We start from the raw sequence: 16,381 nt of genomic DNA on the forward strand, positions 1-16,381 counted from the left end.
ATTAAGTAAAACTGGCCATGTGCCATACATAAACAGTGTTTAACAATGTAAATAGTTCTATTGGTTAGTTGATTGTCATAAACTATTACATAGAAAGAAACAAGTGAGATGATTGGATACCAGTTATAAAAGAAGAAAGTAGTTGGTAGTAGGCCCCAGCTGACAGAAAACCGAAACCTCAGTTGTACAACAGCAAAAGTGGATTCTGCTAACAACCTGAATGAACTTAGAAGTAAATGAGTAATAATGCCTAATTATTTAATAATACCAGTGAATATACGGCTTGTTGAGCTTGCTTGGTAGAATAAGTAGAATAAGCTTGCTCAGATAAGTTTGGGACAAGACTTGAAGTAAAGAGAACACATGTAGTAACAGTAAGAGGTTTATCTGGTAATTTTCTTTGCTAAAGGGCAGTCTTTTGACAGAGATGTTTCTTAAGCAGGCTGGTGGTGTTGCCAATGCTTACAGGTGTTAGTGGGCTATCTAAGAATAGTTTTCAGAAAGAGCAGGAAAAGTAGAACTCAGAAAAGCAGAATTTATAATTTGTTTTAAAATGTGAGTTTCACATGTGGGAAGGCATGATCAATACATAATTGAGTAATTTGCTTTGAGGTAGATCTTTTTAAATGTATTTTTCAATTTCCTATGTAAATATTTAAATATTAAGTAGTGATAGCTGTTACTCTGATATAGTAATAGGGAAAAACTTACTTTTTATTTAAATATTTAATTTCTTTGACTCTACCCCCACCCCACCCAACAGAGAAGACAGAGAAGCAAGGTTTCTAGCCAGTAAAATGGGAATCATAGCAACATTCCGGTCATGGGCAGGTATGTTCCTCTGTGTTACTTTATATCGTTTAAGACAAAGTTGACTATTTTTTCAAATGTTAACTTATTGTAGCATCTCATTTATATGTTAACATGGTCTTTTTTTATGTGTTATCATTAGAACCAAGAGAGGTTTAATACACAGTATTAAAATTGACCAAAATTTGTAAGTCAACATGCTGATGATAACCTAGGCATTTAAATAAAAAATTTGAACATGATCTATACCAAAAAAGATTTTAAGAATGTTAGTTGAATACGTAGCTAAAATTTCTTACCTTAAGGTAAAATGTAGAATATTGTAAATACCTAATAAGCAAGATAGTAGTCCCAAATACCTTTCCTTTTGTTTATTTTGTTTTGGGATGTGTTCTTTTAATTTAATTTCTTATTGAAATATAGTTGATTTATAATGTGCTTCTGGTGTATAGCAGAGTGATTCAGATATATATGTATATATATGTTCTTTTTCATATTCTTTCCATTATGGTTTGTTATAATGAATATAGTTGTCTGTGCTATACCTATACTGTAGGACCTTGTTTATTTTATATATAGCAGTGTGTATCTATAAATCCCAAACTCCTAATTTATTGCTCCCTCACTTCTTTTCCCCCTTGGTAACCATATGTTTGTTTTCTCTGTTTGCAAGTCTGTTTATGTTTTCATAAATAAGTTCATTTGTATCATATTTTAGATTCCACATATAAATTTGTCTTTGACTTCATTTAGTATGATGATAATCTCTAGTTCCATCTGTGTTGCTACATATGCCATTATTTTATTCTGTATTATGGCTGAATAATATTTCATTTATCTGTTCATCTGTTGATGGACATTTAAGTTGCTTCTGTGTCTTGACTATTAAAATAGTGCTGCAGTGAACACTGGGGTGGATGTATCTTTTCACATTAGAGTTTTCTCTGGATATATGCTCAGGAGTAGAATTCCAGGATCATACGTTAAGTCTATTTTTAGTTTCTAAGGAAACCTCCATACTATTTTCTATAATGGCTACATTAATTTACATTCCTGCCAATAGTGTGAGAGGCTTTCTGTTGCTCCACAGCCTCTCCTGTGTTTAGTATTTGTAGACTTTTTAATGAGGGACATTCTGACTGGTGTGAGGTAATACCTCATTGTAGTTTTGATTTGCATTTGTCTAATAATAATTAGTGATGTTGAACATCTTTTTGTGTGCCTATTGACCATCTGCATGTGTTATTGGGAGACATATCTACTTAGGTCCCCCTGCCCCCCCCTTTTTTTTTTAACTAGATTGCTTTGTTTTTTTTGTTACTGTGTTGTATGAGCTGTTTAGATATTTTGGAAGTTAATCCCTTGTCAGTTGCATCATTTGCAAATACTTTCTCCCATTCTGTAAGTTGTCTTTTCATTTTGCTTATGGTTTCCTTTCTATAAAAAAGCTTAAAAATTTGATTAGGTCTCATTTATTCATTTTTGCTTTTCTTGTAAAAATTTTTTTTTTGGAGTACAGTTTATTTACAGTGTTGTGTTAGGTTCAGGTGTACAGCAAAGTGAATCAATTATGCATATATCCACTTTAAAAAAAAATATTTTCTTCTCAAATAGGCCATTACAAAGTATTGAGCAGTGTTCCCTGTGCTATACAGTAGGTTATTATTAGTTACCTATTTTATACATAGTAGTGTATATATGTCAGTCCTGGTCTTCCAGTTTATCCCCACCTCCATCCCCTGGTAACCATAAGTTTGTTTCCTACATCTATGACTTGACTTCTGTTTTGTAAGTTCATTTGTATCCTGTCCCCTTTTCTTTAGATTCCACATATAAGCAATATCATATCTGTCTTTTTGTGTCTGAATTACTTCACTCAGCATGACAGTCTCCAGGTTCATCCACGTTGTTTCAAATGGCATTATTTTTTCTTTTTTATTGCTGAGTAGTAGTCCATTGTATATATGTACCACATATTCTTGGTATATCATGTTCTTAGTTTGTGAAAATGACTCTGCTATCCAAAGCAATCTACAGATTCAGTGCAATCTCTATCAAATTACCAATGGAATTTTTCTCAGAACTAGAACAAAAATTTGTATGGAAACACAAAAGGCCCTGAATAGTGAAAGCAATTTTGAGAAAGAAAAAATGGAGCTAGAGGAATTAGTCTCCCTGACTTCAGACTATCCTACAAAGCTACAGTTATCAAAATGATATGGTATTGGCACAAAAACAGATATATATAGATCAATAGAAAAGGATAGAAAGCACAGAAATAAACCCACTCACCTATGGTTAATCAATCTGTGACAAAGGAGGCAAGAATATGCAGTGGAGAAAAGATAGTTTCTTCAGTAAGTGGTTGGTGCTGGGAAACTGGACAGCTACATATAAAAGAATGAAATTAGAACATTCTAGCACCATACACAAAAATAAATTCAAAATGGATTAAAGACCTCTAAGGCCAGACACTATAAAACTCTTAGAGGAAAATATAGGCAGAACACCCTTTTACCCAAATCACAGCCTGATCTTTTTTAAATTGTTTTTTATTCATTTCTCCTAGAGTAGTGAAAAAAACAAAACAAAAAAGCCCAAATAAACAAATGGATCTAATTTAACTTAAAAGCTTTTGTACAGCCAAGGGAACCATAAACAAAACAGAAAGGCAGCCCTCAGACTGGGAGAAAATATTTGCAAATGAAGCAACTGACCAAGGGATTAATCTCTTCAAAATATATAAATGATTCATGCAACTCAATATCAAAGACCCAAATGAAATGACTCAATCAAAAAAATGGGTGGAAGGTCTAAATAAACATTTCTCCAAAGAAGACATACACATGGCCAAAAAGCACATGAAAAAATGCTCAATATCATTAGTTCAGTTCAGTTCAGTCGCTCCGTTGTGTCCGACTCTTTGCAGCCCCATGAATCGCAGCACGCCAGGCCTCCCTGTCCATCAACCACTCCCAGAGTTCACTCAGAAAAGGAAATGCAAATCAAAACTACAGTGAGGTATCACCTAACACTGACCAGAATGGCATTGTTAAAAAAATCTGTAGGCAGTAAATGTAGAGAAGGTGTGGAGAAAAGGGACACTGTTACTGGGAATGCAAATTTAAACAGCCACTATTGGAGAACCATATGGAGATTCCTTAAAAAACTAAAAATATCAATAGAGTTACCATATGATGTAGCAATCCCACTCCTGGGCATATACCCAGAGAAAGCCATATTTTTGCTTTTATTTCTATTGCCGAGTAGTCCAGAATTTCTTGAGAACCTTTTTGGATGTAATTTAAATGGTAAAATTATTGCTAATCTCTCCCTAGTTGGAAATTCAGAGAATGTTTGAAATATACTATCACTTATGATGATCAGATAATATAATAGTGTAATTTAGCTTAGAAAAATGTCACATTTTGTATTATGAATACATCTTTTGAAATTCAAATCAGTGATCTTTTTTTCTTTTTATCCTTCATAGGTATTATTAATTTATGTAAACCTGGAAACTCTGGGATTCAGTCTCTAATTGGAGTACTTTGCATTCCAAATATGGAAATAAGGGTAGGTAAAAATTACTCTGTATCATCCCTGGAATTTGAGTGGAGGAAATTAATTGGAGAAAAGTTTCAGGTGGTGTTTTTCCTCATGAATTGTTAATCTGTATCACAGAACATTTTAAAAATACAGGAATAAATATTTATGACTTAGTTGAACACTAAGGAAAATAATATGAATCATTTGAAACAGTGCTGTTGTTAGGAACTATGGATGTATTAAAATTAGATTAAAATATGACATTAATTATGCCTTTTCTTTCTTTGAAATTACGCTTTATTTAATAAAAAGTATAGACGTTTCACAGGAGCATTCTCATTGTAAAAGTTTCAAGCAATACAGAAAACTATACTTAGGGAAAAGTAAGCATAGTAGTTATGCAACTTACACCTTCTAACTTTTTATGTTATGAGTAATGCTTTTGATTAAAATTGGGGTATTTATATGCTTATTTATTAGACATAGTCCTGAATTATTAGGGCTTTCCTGGTGGCTCAGATGGTAAAGAATTTGCCTGCAATGCAGGAGACCCAGGTTCTAGCCCTGAGTTGGGAAGGTCCCCTGGATAAGGAAATGACAACCCACTCCAGTTTTCTTGCCTGGAGAATTCCATGGGCAGAGGAGCCTGGCGGGCTACAGTCCATGGGGTGGCAGAGAGTCAGACACAACTGAGTAACTAACACTTTACTTTCTAAATTATTAATGTATAAGAATTGTATAAAACAGCTAAAACAGATTGAAATTAGAGGAAAAGAAATTAACTCTTCACAAGGTTCTTCCTTTTCCCCTTCTATGTTTTTCTTTTAATGTTCAAAGGAACAAAACTCGCCCCCCTGTTTCTAATTAATAGTATAAATATTAGCTAGAGGTGCCTTGCTTAAAATGTGAACTAAAAATAAAAGCATCTAAACCATGGAAGGATGTAATTAAGGATGGAGAGATCTATAAGCAGGGAACTAAAGGTTCCAATTCAGTCGACTTCTTACTCAGCATAAAAACAATGCTCTTTTGAGTTTGGGCAGACTGAAGTTTGACTCCTGATTTTATTATTTATAGCTCCATGACCTTAGGCAAATTATTTTTAACCTTTAAATCTATTTCTTCATGTCTACAATGGGGATAATACAAGATATATTGAAAAAGTTATGTATATGTAGTAAGCATTCAGTACTTTAATATAGGCAGATACAGTAGTTTTCTAAAATATGGTAGTTCTGTTTTTACCAATTTTTAAATTTGTGAATAGGACATTTAAAAATTTTTAAGTGCAGATTTATTCCATAGAAACAAATTAACTGGTGTTTTTTTTTTTTTTTTTTACTTTCAGCGAGGTCTCCTTGAAGTGCTTTATGATATATTTCGTCTTCCTCTACCTGTTGTGACTGAAGAGTTCATAGAAGCACTGCTCAGTGTAGGTAAGTATTGAAGTGCATTCACTGTTCAAATATTATAATTTTTTAAATGACTTACCTAATGGAGGCAGAGTCCCTCCAAGGGAAAATGCTAAAATAAGTATTGAATATCATTTTCTTTTCTTATTGCATATGTGTGGCATGAAATTAATATAAAAATAAAATCTCAGGTGAATTTCTAAAAAGAAATTTTAATTTCTTCTCCATCATCCTAACTCCTAAAATTAGCAGTGAAATTAATAATAGAAGGATGGATCAGGAAAGGAAGAGAGGAGATAATAAGAAACCTTTTGCAGTTCTCAAATTAGATTATTTGACTTTTTAAATTTTATTTTAGCTAAATGACTCTAAACCCTTCAATGAAGAAAGTTAAAGTTAGATTTATGTAAACCCTTCATTTACAGATCATTTTTTTTCTGTGTGCCTTTTTGAGTCTTTTTTTTTTTTTTTTTTTTTTTAGCCAACAGTTAAAATTATTTATAGCCTGGTGTATGCTATGCTGTGCTAAATTGCTTCAGTCGTGTCTGACCCTTTGCAACCCTATGGAGTGTAACCTGCCAGGCTCCTCTGTCCATGGATAGCCTGTTTAGCTGATGGTTATTTAAAGTGTTTCATTGATGTATTATTTTCCTCTAACTAACTAAATTTATTTTAGATCCAGGTAGATTCCAAGACAGTTGGAGGCTTTCAGATGGCTTTGTAGCAGCTGAGGCAAAAACTATTCTTCCTCATCGTGCCAGATCCAGGTAGAATTTAAGTACAGAAATAATTCAGATTCATTACAGTTGCTATTGTTATGTTCAATTTTCTAGTGTATGGAACAAGATTTAAATTTTTCTGTGCTGTATTTATTTCCAGGCCAGACCTCATGGATAATTATTTGGCACTGATACTCTCAGCATTTATTCGTAATGGACTTTTAGAAGTAAGAATTATAAACCTTTTTCTATTTTATTTTCTCTAGCAGTTCTTTTAGAGCAACAAACATGATACATAGATGTGTTCATGTATGCTGTTTTGCAACTATGATATTTTCTTTTTATTTTCAAAGGGTTTGGTTGAGGTAATAACAAACAGTGATGACCATATCTCAGTTAGAGCCACCATCCTTTTAGGAGAACTTTTGCATATGGTAAGTTTAACAACTTTCAATTATGTTTTGTACATTAATGCTTTAATTTATGAAATAAGGCTATTTTAACAGTGTTACTTTGCATTATCTCAAAAACATAAGTTTTCATTTATTTGGATATATATCTTTGCATTACAAAGAGCCCTTGATACTTTGTATCATATATATAGACTAATTTTTTAAATGGAAAAAATATAAAGTACTGAATATTCGCTTTCAATGTTGACATTTTGAGTTCATAAATATCTTTCTTTAGAATCTTTAGAATGACTTCCTACCTAAAAATTACAGAATTACAAAACTATAGATAATACTTTAGTCAGCTAGGGATTAAATTGATAACAGTAGAAAACTTTGTGAAGGAAAAATCTAAATATAACTGCCTTATTTGAACATGTATTTCTCTGTAAACTTGTCAGGTGAGGTTTGTATTGAAAGGTTGGAATATTTTTGGGGGGGACATGGTTTTATGACATCAGTAACTCGTGGAAACGAGCTAGCCAAGTGATCTGGTCATTTTCAATACCTAGCAGATGAAGTAGTGAGGATACTTTGACCATTTACAAGTTAGAAATTTCTATTTCTAGGTCTGTTAGTTAATAAGTGTGAAAGTCACTCAGTCATGTCCAACTCTTTGCAACCCCATGGACTGTAGCCTGCCAGACTCCTCTGTCCATGGAATTCTCCAGGCCAGAATACTGGAGTGGGTAGCCGTTCCCTTCTCCAGGGGATCATCCCAACCCAGAGATTGAACCAGGTTTCCTGCATTGCAAGTGTATTCTTTACCGTCTCAGCCACCTGGGAAGCCCATTAGTTAATAAAATGCTAAATAAAAAGAACCACTCTGAACTAATTAAGGAAGAAGTAACCAGCAGCAGCAACCCTATGGCAAATCATTTGAAATTATGTTATGGCTTGTTATTACTGTCAGATTATTTTTTGTTTTTATAGTTGTGTTTGGTCCCCTCCATCACCAGGGTTTTTTCTATATAGAAGTTCAGCTTTGTGAGTGAGTAAAAGAAAATTAAGCAGTTCAGTGATAACTGTCTTGTTTATCAGTAAGTTATTTAGCCACTTGCTCTGTTAAGCCCATCTATGAAAGAATTAATATTGCGGGTTTTGTTTGGAAAGCAAAAGGCAAGTTTATTATTTTAAAGATTGTTGGAATTATGAGACCACTTTTGAGAAGCTAGCTTTTAAACCTAAGAGGTAAACTCATAAATTATGATATTGCATCCAGCATTTTAAATTCTACTTTTAACATAACATTATAGCACTGAATCTAAGTTTTGACCTATCATCCTTTTAAATTATTTAAGAATTGAGTTTAATTGGGTACCACTTAAGATTGTAATTTAAAGTTATGATAAAGGATCTATGTAATTTAGAGTTTTATTAATGTAATCTGAGCCTGTATCCTGGTATTTGTTACATGTCATCCTTGATGAAAGCAAATAAGATAAAAATAATAAGTATGTATTAGAAAGTATATAATTAGCTTCATGAGTAAAAATCTCAGTCTTCGGCATTATATCTGGATAATCTATAACATAAAATATTCTTTTTCAACTTTTTATAAAATACTATTTTTCATTTTAGGCAAACACAATTCTTCCTCATTCACATAGCCATCATTTGCACTGCCTGCCAACCCTAATGAATATGGCTGCATCCTTTGATATCCCTAAGGAAAAGAGATTGTAAGTATCCAAGTTCTAGCAAAGCTTGTGTGTAGTATATTTAATACTCACTTAGATGTCCTTATCTTCTTTTTAAGAAAGTAGTATATATAGGTTATTCCTGAGGAAGCCTTTGGATAAGAGGAAAATTTGTAGTTTTTAAAAATAATTTGTATTTTAGGCTACAAAGTATTTTGGCTTGGTAAAGTCAACCTTTTCTCACGTGTTTCTGGACAAGGACATAAAATTTCTACTGGATCAGTAACAATATTGGGATTGAGAGTTTTTTTGGACTATTGTATGTTTTGAGAAACAATTCAGTCTCTTTCTCAATGTCTAAATTATATCAGATTAAAGCACAAAGACTAATTTTTTTAATATATGGAGTTAAAAATGTTGAGAAAAAAGATGTTGGAATTTAGTAGCTCACACTTTAGGCATTGAAATAAGCTAAACCCTTAATGCTGAAGGGAATGCTGCAAATATAGAATTTATAAACTAAAGTATGGTGATAGAGCTGTAACTGCTGAATTCAAGGACTAACAATAAAATATAATTTAAAACGGAAGGTGGAGGAGCCTGATTGTATAGTGATGGTAGGAATCTTTTTTCATCTGATAAAGATTATGTCTAGTCCAAGGATGTCTTTTTTTTTTTCTCTTTATGATCAGAAAAATTTATATATTTAGGCTTCATTTTTTTTTTCTGTAATGTTTTAAAATGTTCATTAGCTTAGTCAGAAGCAGGAATTTTTGTTAAGTTATACTACAATTCTCAAAAGTTTAGTTAGCTTTATTTAAAAGTACACATAAGGGCTTCACTATAAATAAATAGTATTTTTTTATTAATTTAAAATCTACCAATGAGAATACTATTATTTAACAGATTGAGGTTATATTATAAACTGAGGGCATTAGGGATCATCAGTTCTGACTTCAGGCTTACATTGGTATTGGTGGCATTCAGCTCTTATTTTAGTAGTTTCTTCATGGAAAAAATGTACTTTCTCAAAGCCTGGTAGACCTGAACTCTTTGAGTCAGCTTATATCCATGGATTTTGGCATTCATCAGGAATTCAAATTTACCTTCAAAATTCCAATGATAATAGAATTATTTTTTGAGCTTGGTAAGCTGTCTTTACTGATAAGTACTTGCCAATCTGGGCACATCTCAAAGTTTTTAAATTTTGAATCCAGTTTGTATTTATTACAATAAAAGGGAATTAAAAATAAGTTTTAAAAGGATTTCATTTACAGTTGCAGATTAGTAGGGAAAATAGAGACTATTCTGTTAATATTGGAATCGTTGGTTATCCAACCTCATACCTTAAATAAAAATCAGTTTCATATGGATCAAGGCCTTAAATGTGAAAAGCAGAGTTTTAAAATAAAAAAATATATAAAACTTCAGTTTGGACCTTGAGGAGGGAGTTCTTAAAACTAACATACAACTTGTACCACCACCACTATAAGAAAAAATTAGTATGTTTTGTTGAATCTGAATAATGAGTGTTTCTTCATACAAATCAGCAGTGTTCTTGTTTATCTTTTTCTTTGTGGTTCCAAATTTGATTAAATCATTTACTTTTTAGTAACAGTATCTAGTCTGCATTTATGTAAATTTCAATAGAATAGTTTACCAAAGTGATCTCTTTAAAATTATGCTATCCCTGTTACAGTATTAATTGAATTTTTTTCCTCATTTAGGCGAGCCAGTGCAGCTTTGAACTGTTTAAAACGCTTCCATGAAATGAAAAAACGAGGACCTAAACCTTATAGCCTTCATTTAGATCACATTATTCAGAAAGCAATTGCAACACATCAGAAACGGGATCAGTATCTCCGAGCCCAGAAAGATATATTTGTTCTTAAGGTACTGATGCAGAAGATGCGATTTTTACTTTAATTTCCTAATTCTTAGCCACTGTATTTTAGTAGGCATATACATGCTTGAGTTAGCAGTTTTATTCATGCATATGGATTTTCAAAAAGCTTCTAATAAGTTTTATAATGATTGGGCAGTTGAGCTGAGTTTTTGTAACTTTTTGAAGAACCTTGATAATTCTCCTTAAATGAAAATGTTTTCTTTTTGTTTTTAAAATTTCAACTGCTATTTGATGTAAGGCCAGTTTTTCTTTATTTTTCTTATTACTTTCTGGTGATTTAGGATACAGAGGAAGCTCTTCTAATGAACCTTAGAGATAGCCAAGTCCTTCAACATAAAGAGAATCTTGAATGGAATTGGAATCTTATTGGGACCATTCTTAAGGTTTGATAGGATACTTCTTGATAATGGCTTGATTGGTTTCATTTTATTATTCATTGCAATTCATCATAATTATATGTTTAGGAATTAATAAGTATGTAATACAACATATTATGTTTTTCTAGTGGCCAAATGTAAATCTAAGAAACTATAAAGATGAACAGTTGCACAGGTATGTAAGAACTGTTTTGCATTTAAATATAAAGAACTTAAATTTGAATTATATTATGCCTGATACCTGTTAAAAGTAGTAATTGATGTTTTAAACATACATTCTTACTTTTTAATAGTTTGTATTCAGTAGGTACATATTGATACTTATTTTTATATATAGCTTGTGTTTTATAACCAAAAATCATCAACTAATTCTTTTTCTGGTTATTTACATTCTGGTTTTAGTTTTGGAACAAATGAAATACTTAAGATAAAAGTTTTCTGAAATCAAGAGTATCAGCAATGTACTAATCTTGGCTGTAACATATGAGAATGATATATTAAGAGCATAATGTCTCCCTCTCAAAATGATGGCCATTTTAAATATTCTGATTTCTTTTGCATGTGAGTTTGGAAGTTATTCATTCTTCTTCTTCTTTACACTGCCCTTAACCAGCCACACCTTCCATAAAACAGCTTATGTTTATAGCATATACAATACTTAAAGGTATTATGCTGTTTTCTAGTACCCCATGCATTTTTATTCCTTCTGAGTTTAGATTACCCAACCACCAGTGTTGATTTCTTTGAATAAGAGAGCTTTTACTTCATGTTTTTGAAAAGTTCACATCATTGGTATTATTATTGATTATTATCATCTCTTCACATTTTGAGAAATGTATAGAGAATATAAATTACGTTGGGATAAAGAAGCATAGCACTGACTTTTCAGACCTGTGAGAACAGATATGAAGTCTCATTCAACTTTGTTTCTCCAGCTCCTGGACCTGACATCTTTATTAGATTGGATAATAGCATAGGAATTAAATTGAACTAAATTAAATGGAAGCTTAGAACATAATATTGAAAATTATAACATGAAAATATCATCCATTGCTTTATAAATTCAGTTGTTTAAATTTTACCTGAAGCTTTTATTGTTGACTTTTTGCCTAATTGTGAAAAACTGACAAAATCATAGTATAGTAACATTTGTGTGCAATTATCTAGTATAAATTCATAAAGTATAGTAGAAGAAAATATATATATTCTAGGATTAAATAGAGTTTTTTTAAAAAAAGACCTAACAGTAAAATAAAATGTATACTTGTCAAAAAGAAGAAGAAGAATGAAAATTTATATCCAGGTGGTTTCATCATATTTATCCAACTGTGTATCTTCTAGCAGTGTTACGTTTGCATTTTTCCTGCTAGCATCTTCTCCACTATTTTCTATCAGGCATCTCACCATAAAATTCTTATTTCACGGAGATATGTTTTATAATGAAGGGGATTATTTGTGTGTGTGTGTGTGCGCGTGCACGTGCACGCACGCACGCACGTACGTGCATGTGTAGAATGTTCCAAATGTGTTTCTTAAATTTCTTGCCGTTTACCCCAATGGTTTATTTTTTATTTATTTATTTTTTTTACCCCAATGGTTTAAACTCAAAACGTATTCAAAAGCTATGGTTAAGATTCTAAAATAATTGTTTGGTTTATTACTTTGTTGCTGATTTTTTATTTTAATCTTAGGTTTGTACGAAGACTACTTTATTTTTACAAGCCCAGTAGTAAGTTATACGCCAATCTGGATCTGGATTTTGCCAAGTCCAAACAGCTCACAGTTGTGGGTTGTCAGTTTACAGAATTTCTTCTTGAGTCTGAAGAGGTAATAGGCACTTTGAATATTTTCCAGAGGACATGTTTTTCACTGAATTTGCCCCCTTCCTTTTATTTTTGAATATGTGTAAGCTATATTTAGAAACATAGAATGAGCCCAGACCTAGATTTTTATCCTTAGTCGCTAGCTATTTATGTGACTTCGGACAAGTTATTTGCCTTCTAAAAGACCTGGTTTTCTTTTGGTAAAATGGAAAATAATACCATCTCATGCAGCATTGTATTGAATAGGATTAAAAAGTACAGATACTCAGAGATTAATGTCTGTTATTAGTAACTTCATTATTATTAAATGTTTTGGACTTGATTAATCGAGTTGATTTTTCTAATGGTAGACACTAACTGCTTTTCTAGCAATATCATAATGTATTTGCTTTTAGGATGGGCAGGGATACTTAGAAGATCTAGTAAAGGATATTGTTCAATGGCTCAATGCCTCTTCTGGAATGAAACCTGAAAGAAGCCTTCAAAATAATGGTTTATTGACTACTCTTAGTCAACACTACTTTTTATTTATTGGAACACTTTCTTGCCACCCTCATGGCGTCAAAATGCTGGAAAAATGCAGCGTATTTCAATGGTGAGCATTCCTAGATTCTGTTTCAGTATATACCTAAACTTTATTTTTAATGTGATCAGAAAGGGTATGCTTTTTAGTCTGTGTACCTGTATTTGGTAAGTTTTATTGTTGTTATTCAGTACCTCAGTCATGTCCATCTCTTTGTGACCCCATGGACTGCAGCATGCCAGGCTTCCCAGTCCTCCGTCCCCCGGAGCTTGTTCAAACTCATGTCCATTGAGTTGGTGATGCCATCCAACATCTTGTCCTCTGTTGTCCGCTTCTCCTCCTGCCTTCAATCTTTCCCAACATCAAGGTCTTTTCTAACGAATCAGCTCTTCACATCAGGTGGCCAAAGTATTGGAGCTTCAGCTTCTGCACCAGTCCTTCCAGTGAGGGTTGATTTCCTTTAGGATTGACTGGTTTGATCGTGCAGTCCAAGAGACTTGCCTGTGAGTGTCCTGGAGTCTCTGGTGGAAACCTGGGTTGACCGTGGCCTGCTGCAGGGTCAGGGACACATACTACAGCAGTCCTGGGAGCCTGCTGGCCTAAGTCCTTTTGAAGGAGTTTGCCATTACCGCCATTACCCTTACCATAGTTTGGCCTCAGGCCAAACAATAGGGAAGGAACACAGCCCCACCCATCAGCAGAAAATTGGATTCAGGATTTACTAAGCTTGGCCTTGCCACCAGAGCAAGGTCCAGTTTTCCCCACAGCCAGTCCCTCCCATCAGGAAGCTTCCACAAGCCTCTAATCCTTATCTGTCAGAGGGCAGACAGAATGAAAACCACAATCACAGAAAACTAACCAAACTAATCACATGGACCACAGCTTTGTCTAACTCAGTGAAACTATGAGCCATGCCATGTAGGGCCACCCAAGATGGATGATGGGTCATGAAGAGTCCTGAAAAAAACGTGGTCCACTGGAGAAGGAAATGGCAAACCACTTCAGTATTCTTGCCTTGAGAATCCCACAAATAGTATGAAAAGGCAAAAAGTTTCGTTAAAATACAAAAAAAATTTAATTAGAGTTGTCTTGATGCTCTGATGCTTTTTTAAAAATGGGTTATTTCTTAAGTGCATTCTTTTAGAAATGCTTATTAGGAATTTTAAAATATTTGTTGAATTAATGAATCAGTACAGTAATTTCTAGTAACCTTTATTATTTTCATCATTTTTTAGTTTACTTAACCTTTGCTCCTTGAAAAACCAAGATCACTTGCTAAAACTGACTGTCTCAAGCTTGGACTATAGCAGAGATGGTTTGGCCAGAGTCATCCTTTCCAAAATCTTAACAGCAGCCACTGATGTGAGTATAACATAGGCAATAGAACTATAAATTCATAACAAGTTAGTTCAGTATTTTATAAACTTTAGCTTAATAAAATTATAAATTTAAGACTATGGGATGGAATTTGAGTTTATTTTTAAATTTTAGTTTGTCCAGAGAACTCGACTATAGTACCCATATTTTTATATAAAGAGAAATGCTTTGAAGCAGCTAGATAGATAACAGTATTTTATTATACTGGGACTAAAAAATACATTTGTATCAAGGGCTAGACTGTCAATTCCAGTCTTTCTGCCCTTTTCAAGTGTAAAGCTCTTCTAAAACAAAGTCAGATGGACTGTCTATAGTGAAGTTTGGATGGTGGTGGTTGGTTTTTGTTTTTGTTTTTTTTAATGTTCTCATTTATCTTTATAGGCCTGCAGACTGTATGCAACAAAACATTTGAGAGTATTATTGAGAGCTAATGTTGAATTCTTCAATAATTGGGGAATTGAATTACTAGTGACCCAGCTGCATGATAAAAACAAAACGATTTCTTCTGAGGCCCTTGATATTCTCGATGAAGCATGTGAAGACAAGGTGAAATTTCATTATCTTAAAATACTTAGATATGAATTTTTATGAAACTATTCAAGTTTGATAGAAAACTGTGTGAAATTATAATGTATGTAATATAGTGGTTTTGGAAGTAGAGAATTTACTATCTTCATGCAGTTATTAATTTGCCTAATTATTTATTTTAGGCCAATCTTCATGCACTTATTCAGATGAAGCCAGCTTTATCTCACCTTGGGGACAAGGGTTTGCTTCTCCTCCTGAGGTAAATTTTAAGAAAAATTTTCATGTAGTTTTCTTTTGTGTGCTCTCTGGCAGTGTGTATTAAAGCTGGATTCAAATCTGTAAAGGAAGCACTCTAAAGAGTTTAGCTGTTAACTTCTGAAAGAGGCCCATTTTAGAATATTGGGCATCCTTTAATACTGAGACTCTGGCTTTTCATTTTTTTCCATAGTGTTTCATTTTCATTTCTATGTGTCCTCATTCTTTTTATAACATTTTCTTTACTGCGGTTGGATTCATGTTTTTTGCAAAGATTTTCAAAGTATTTGTATTTGAAATTATAAGATAATTGACCTCTTTAAGGCAGTGTTCTTAAAGTCTTTGGGCTTAAGTGTATTTGGTTTGAGATACTTTAGCTTTATAAACAATTTTTTGTGAGACCCAATGTTAAACTGTTGCCTGTTGCACTTTACAGATTTCTCTCCATTCCAAAAGGGTTTTCCTATTTGAATGAAAGGGGTTATGTAACAAAACAGTTGGAAAAGTGGCACAAGGTAACTTTCTGTTGAATAAGTTTCAGTTTGTATGTTTTTATTTTAGAAAATAGATTTGAGGATTTTGAAATTAAAGTTAAATATTTAAATATTCATATGAAGTCAGGTCTTAAAATTCTGTTACTTATTTTCATATTCATCCATTTTTTAAACTACAGTTATTTTATAGTGTGAATTGTTGATTTTGTATGTTTTCTGTTGAAATTTTGCTTTCAGCTTTAATCTACTGGTATCGTTGGTCAACCCTGCTTACCATCATCATTTCTTTTATTTTGGGTTCCTTTTACAGCCCTTTTGAACTGAAACTTAAAACAGTTTTCCTAACTGAAGAGTATAAAACAGTTCTACCAAGCAGATATAATAATCTAATTATTAAACTTCATTTTAGGGTAGACTTTTCATAAATCTGAGAGCAAACTTCTTGCTGTTGTACATAATAGGAACATCTAGGAAGAAGGGACTAGTTTGAAGGTATTGGTTATCTCTCTAGCTTTT

At 32.7% G+C, this 16,381-nt stretch overlaps 1 protein-coding gene across 3 annotated transcripts in view; it reads left to right on the forward strand.

Annotated features, from left to right (window-relative positions):
• The first annotated feature begins 782 nt into the window (after window positions 1–782).
• Window positions 783–16,381, forward strand: part of RICTOR (RPTOR independent companion of MTOR complex 2) — a 41,337-nt gene continuing 25,738 nt past the window's right edge. For 2 of the 3 annotated variants that reach the window (XM_068990512.1, XM_068990513.1), the window contains exons 1-16: window positions 783–831; window positions 4,304–4,386; window positions 5,708–5,795; window positions 6,448–6,538; window positions 6,651–6,717; window positions 6,844–6,924; window positions 8,524–8,624; window positions 10,310–10,475; window positions 10,770–10,871; window positions 10,994–11,040; window positions 12,557–12,692; window positions 13,084–13,283; window positions 14,447–14,573; window positions 14,970–15,134; window positions 15,299–15,375; window positions 15,808–15,886. In XM_068990512.1, coding sequence (XP_068846613.1) covers window positions 798–831; window positions 4,304–4,386; window positions 5,708–5,795; window positions 6,448–6,538; window positions 6,651–6,717; window positions 6,844–6,924; window positions 8,524–8,624; window positions 10,310–10,475; window positions 10,770–10,871; window positions 10,994–11,040; window positions 12,557–12,692; window positions 13,084–13,283; window positions 14,447–14,573; window positions 14,970–15,134; window positions 15,299–15,375; window positions 15,808–15,886 — 1,644 coding nt within the window. In that variant the 5' untranslated portion in view covers window positions 783–797. The remainder of the gene's footprint in view (window positions 832–4,303; window positions 4,387–5,707; window positions 5,796–6,447; window positions 6,539–6,650; window positions 6,718–6,843; window positions 6,925–8,523; window positions 8,625–10,309; window positions 10,476–10,769; window positions 10,872–10,993; window positions 11,041–12,556; window positions 12,693–13,083; window positions 13,284–14,446; window positions 14,574–14,969; window positions 15,135–15,298; window positions 15,376–15,807; window positions 15,887–16,381) is intronic. The other variant, XM_068990514.1, reaches the window with a different exon arrangement.

Source organism: Capricornis sumatraensis, chromosome 18 (genome assembly GCF_032405125.1).
Source record: "Capricornis sumatraensis isolate serow.1 chromosome 18, serow.2, whole genome shotgun sequence".
Taxonomy (NCBI): Eukaryota; Metazoa; Chordata; class Mammalia; order Artiodactyla; family Bovidae; genus Capricornis; species Capricornis sumatraensis.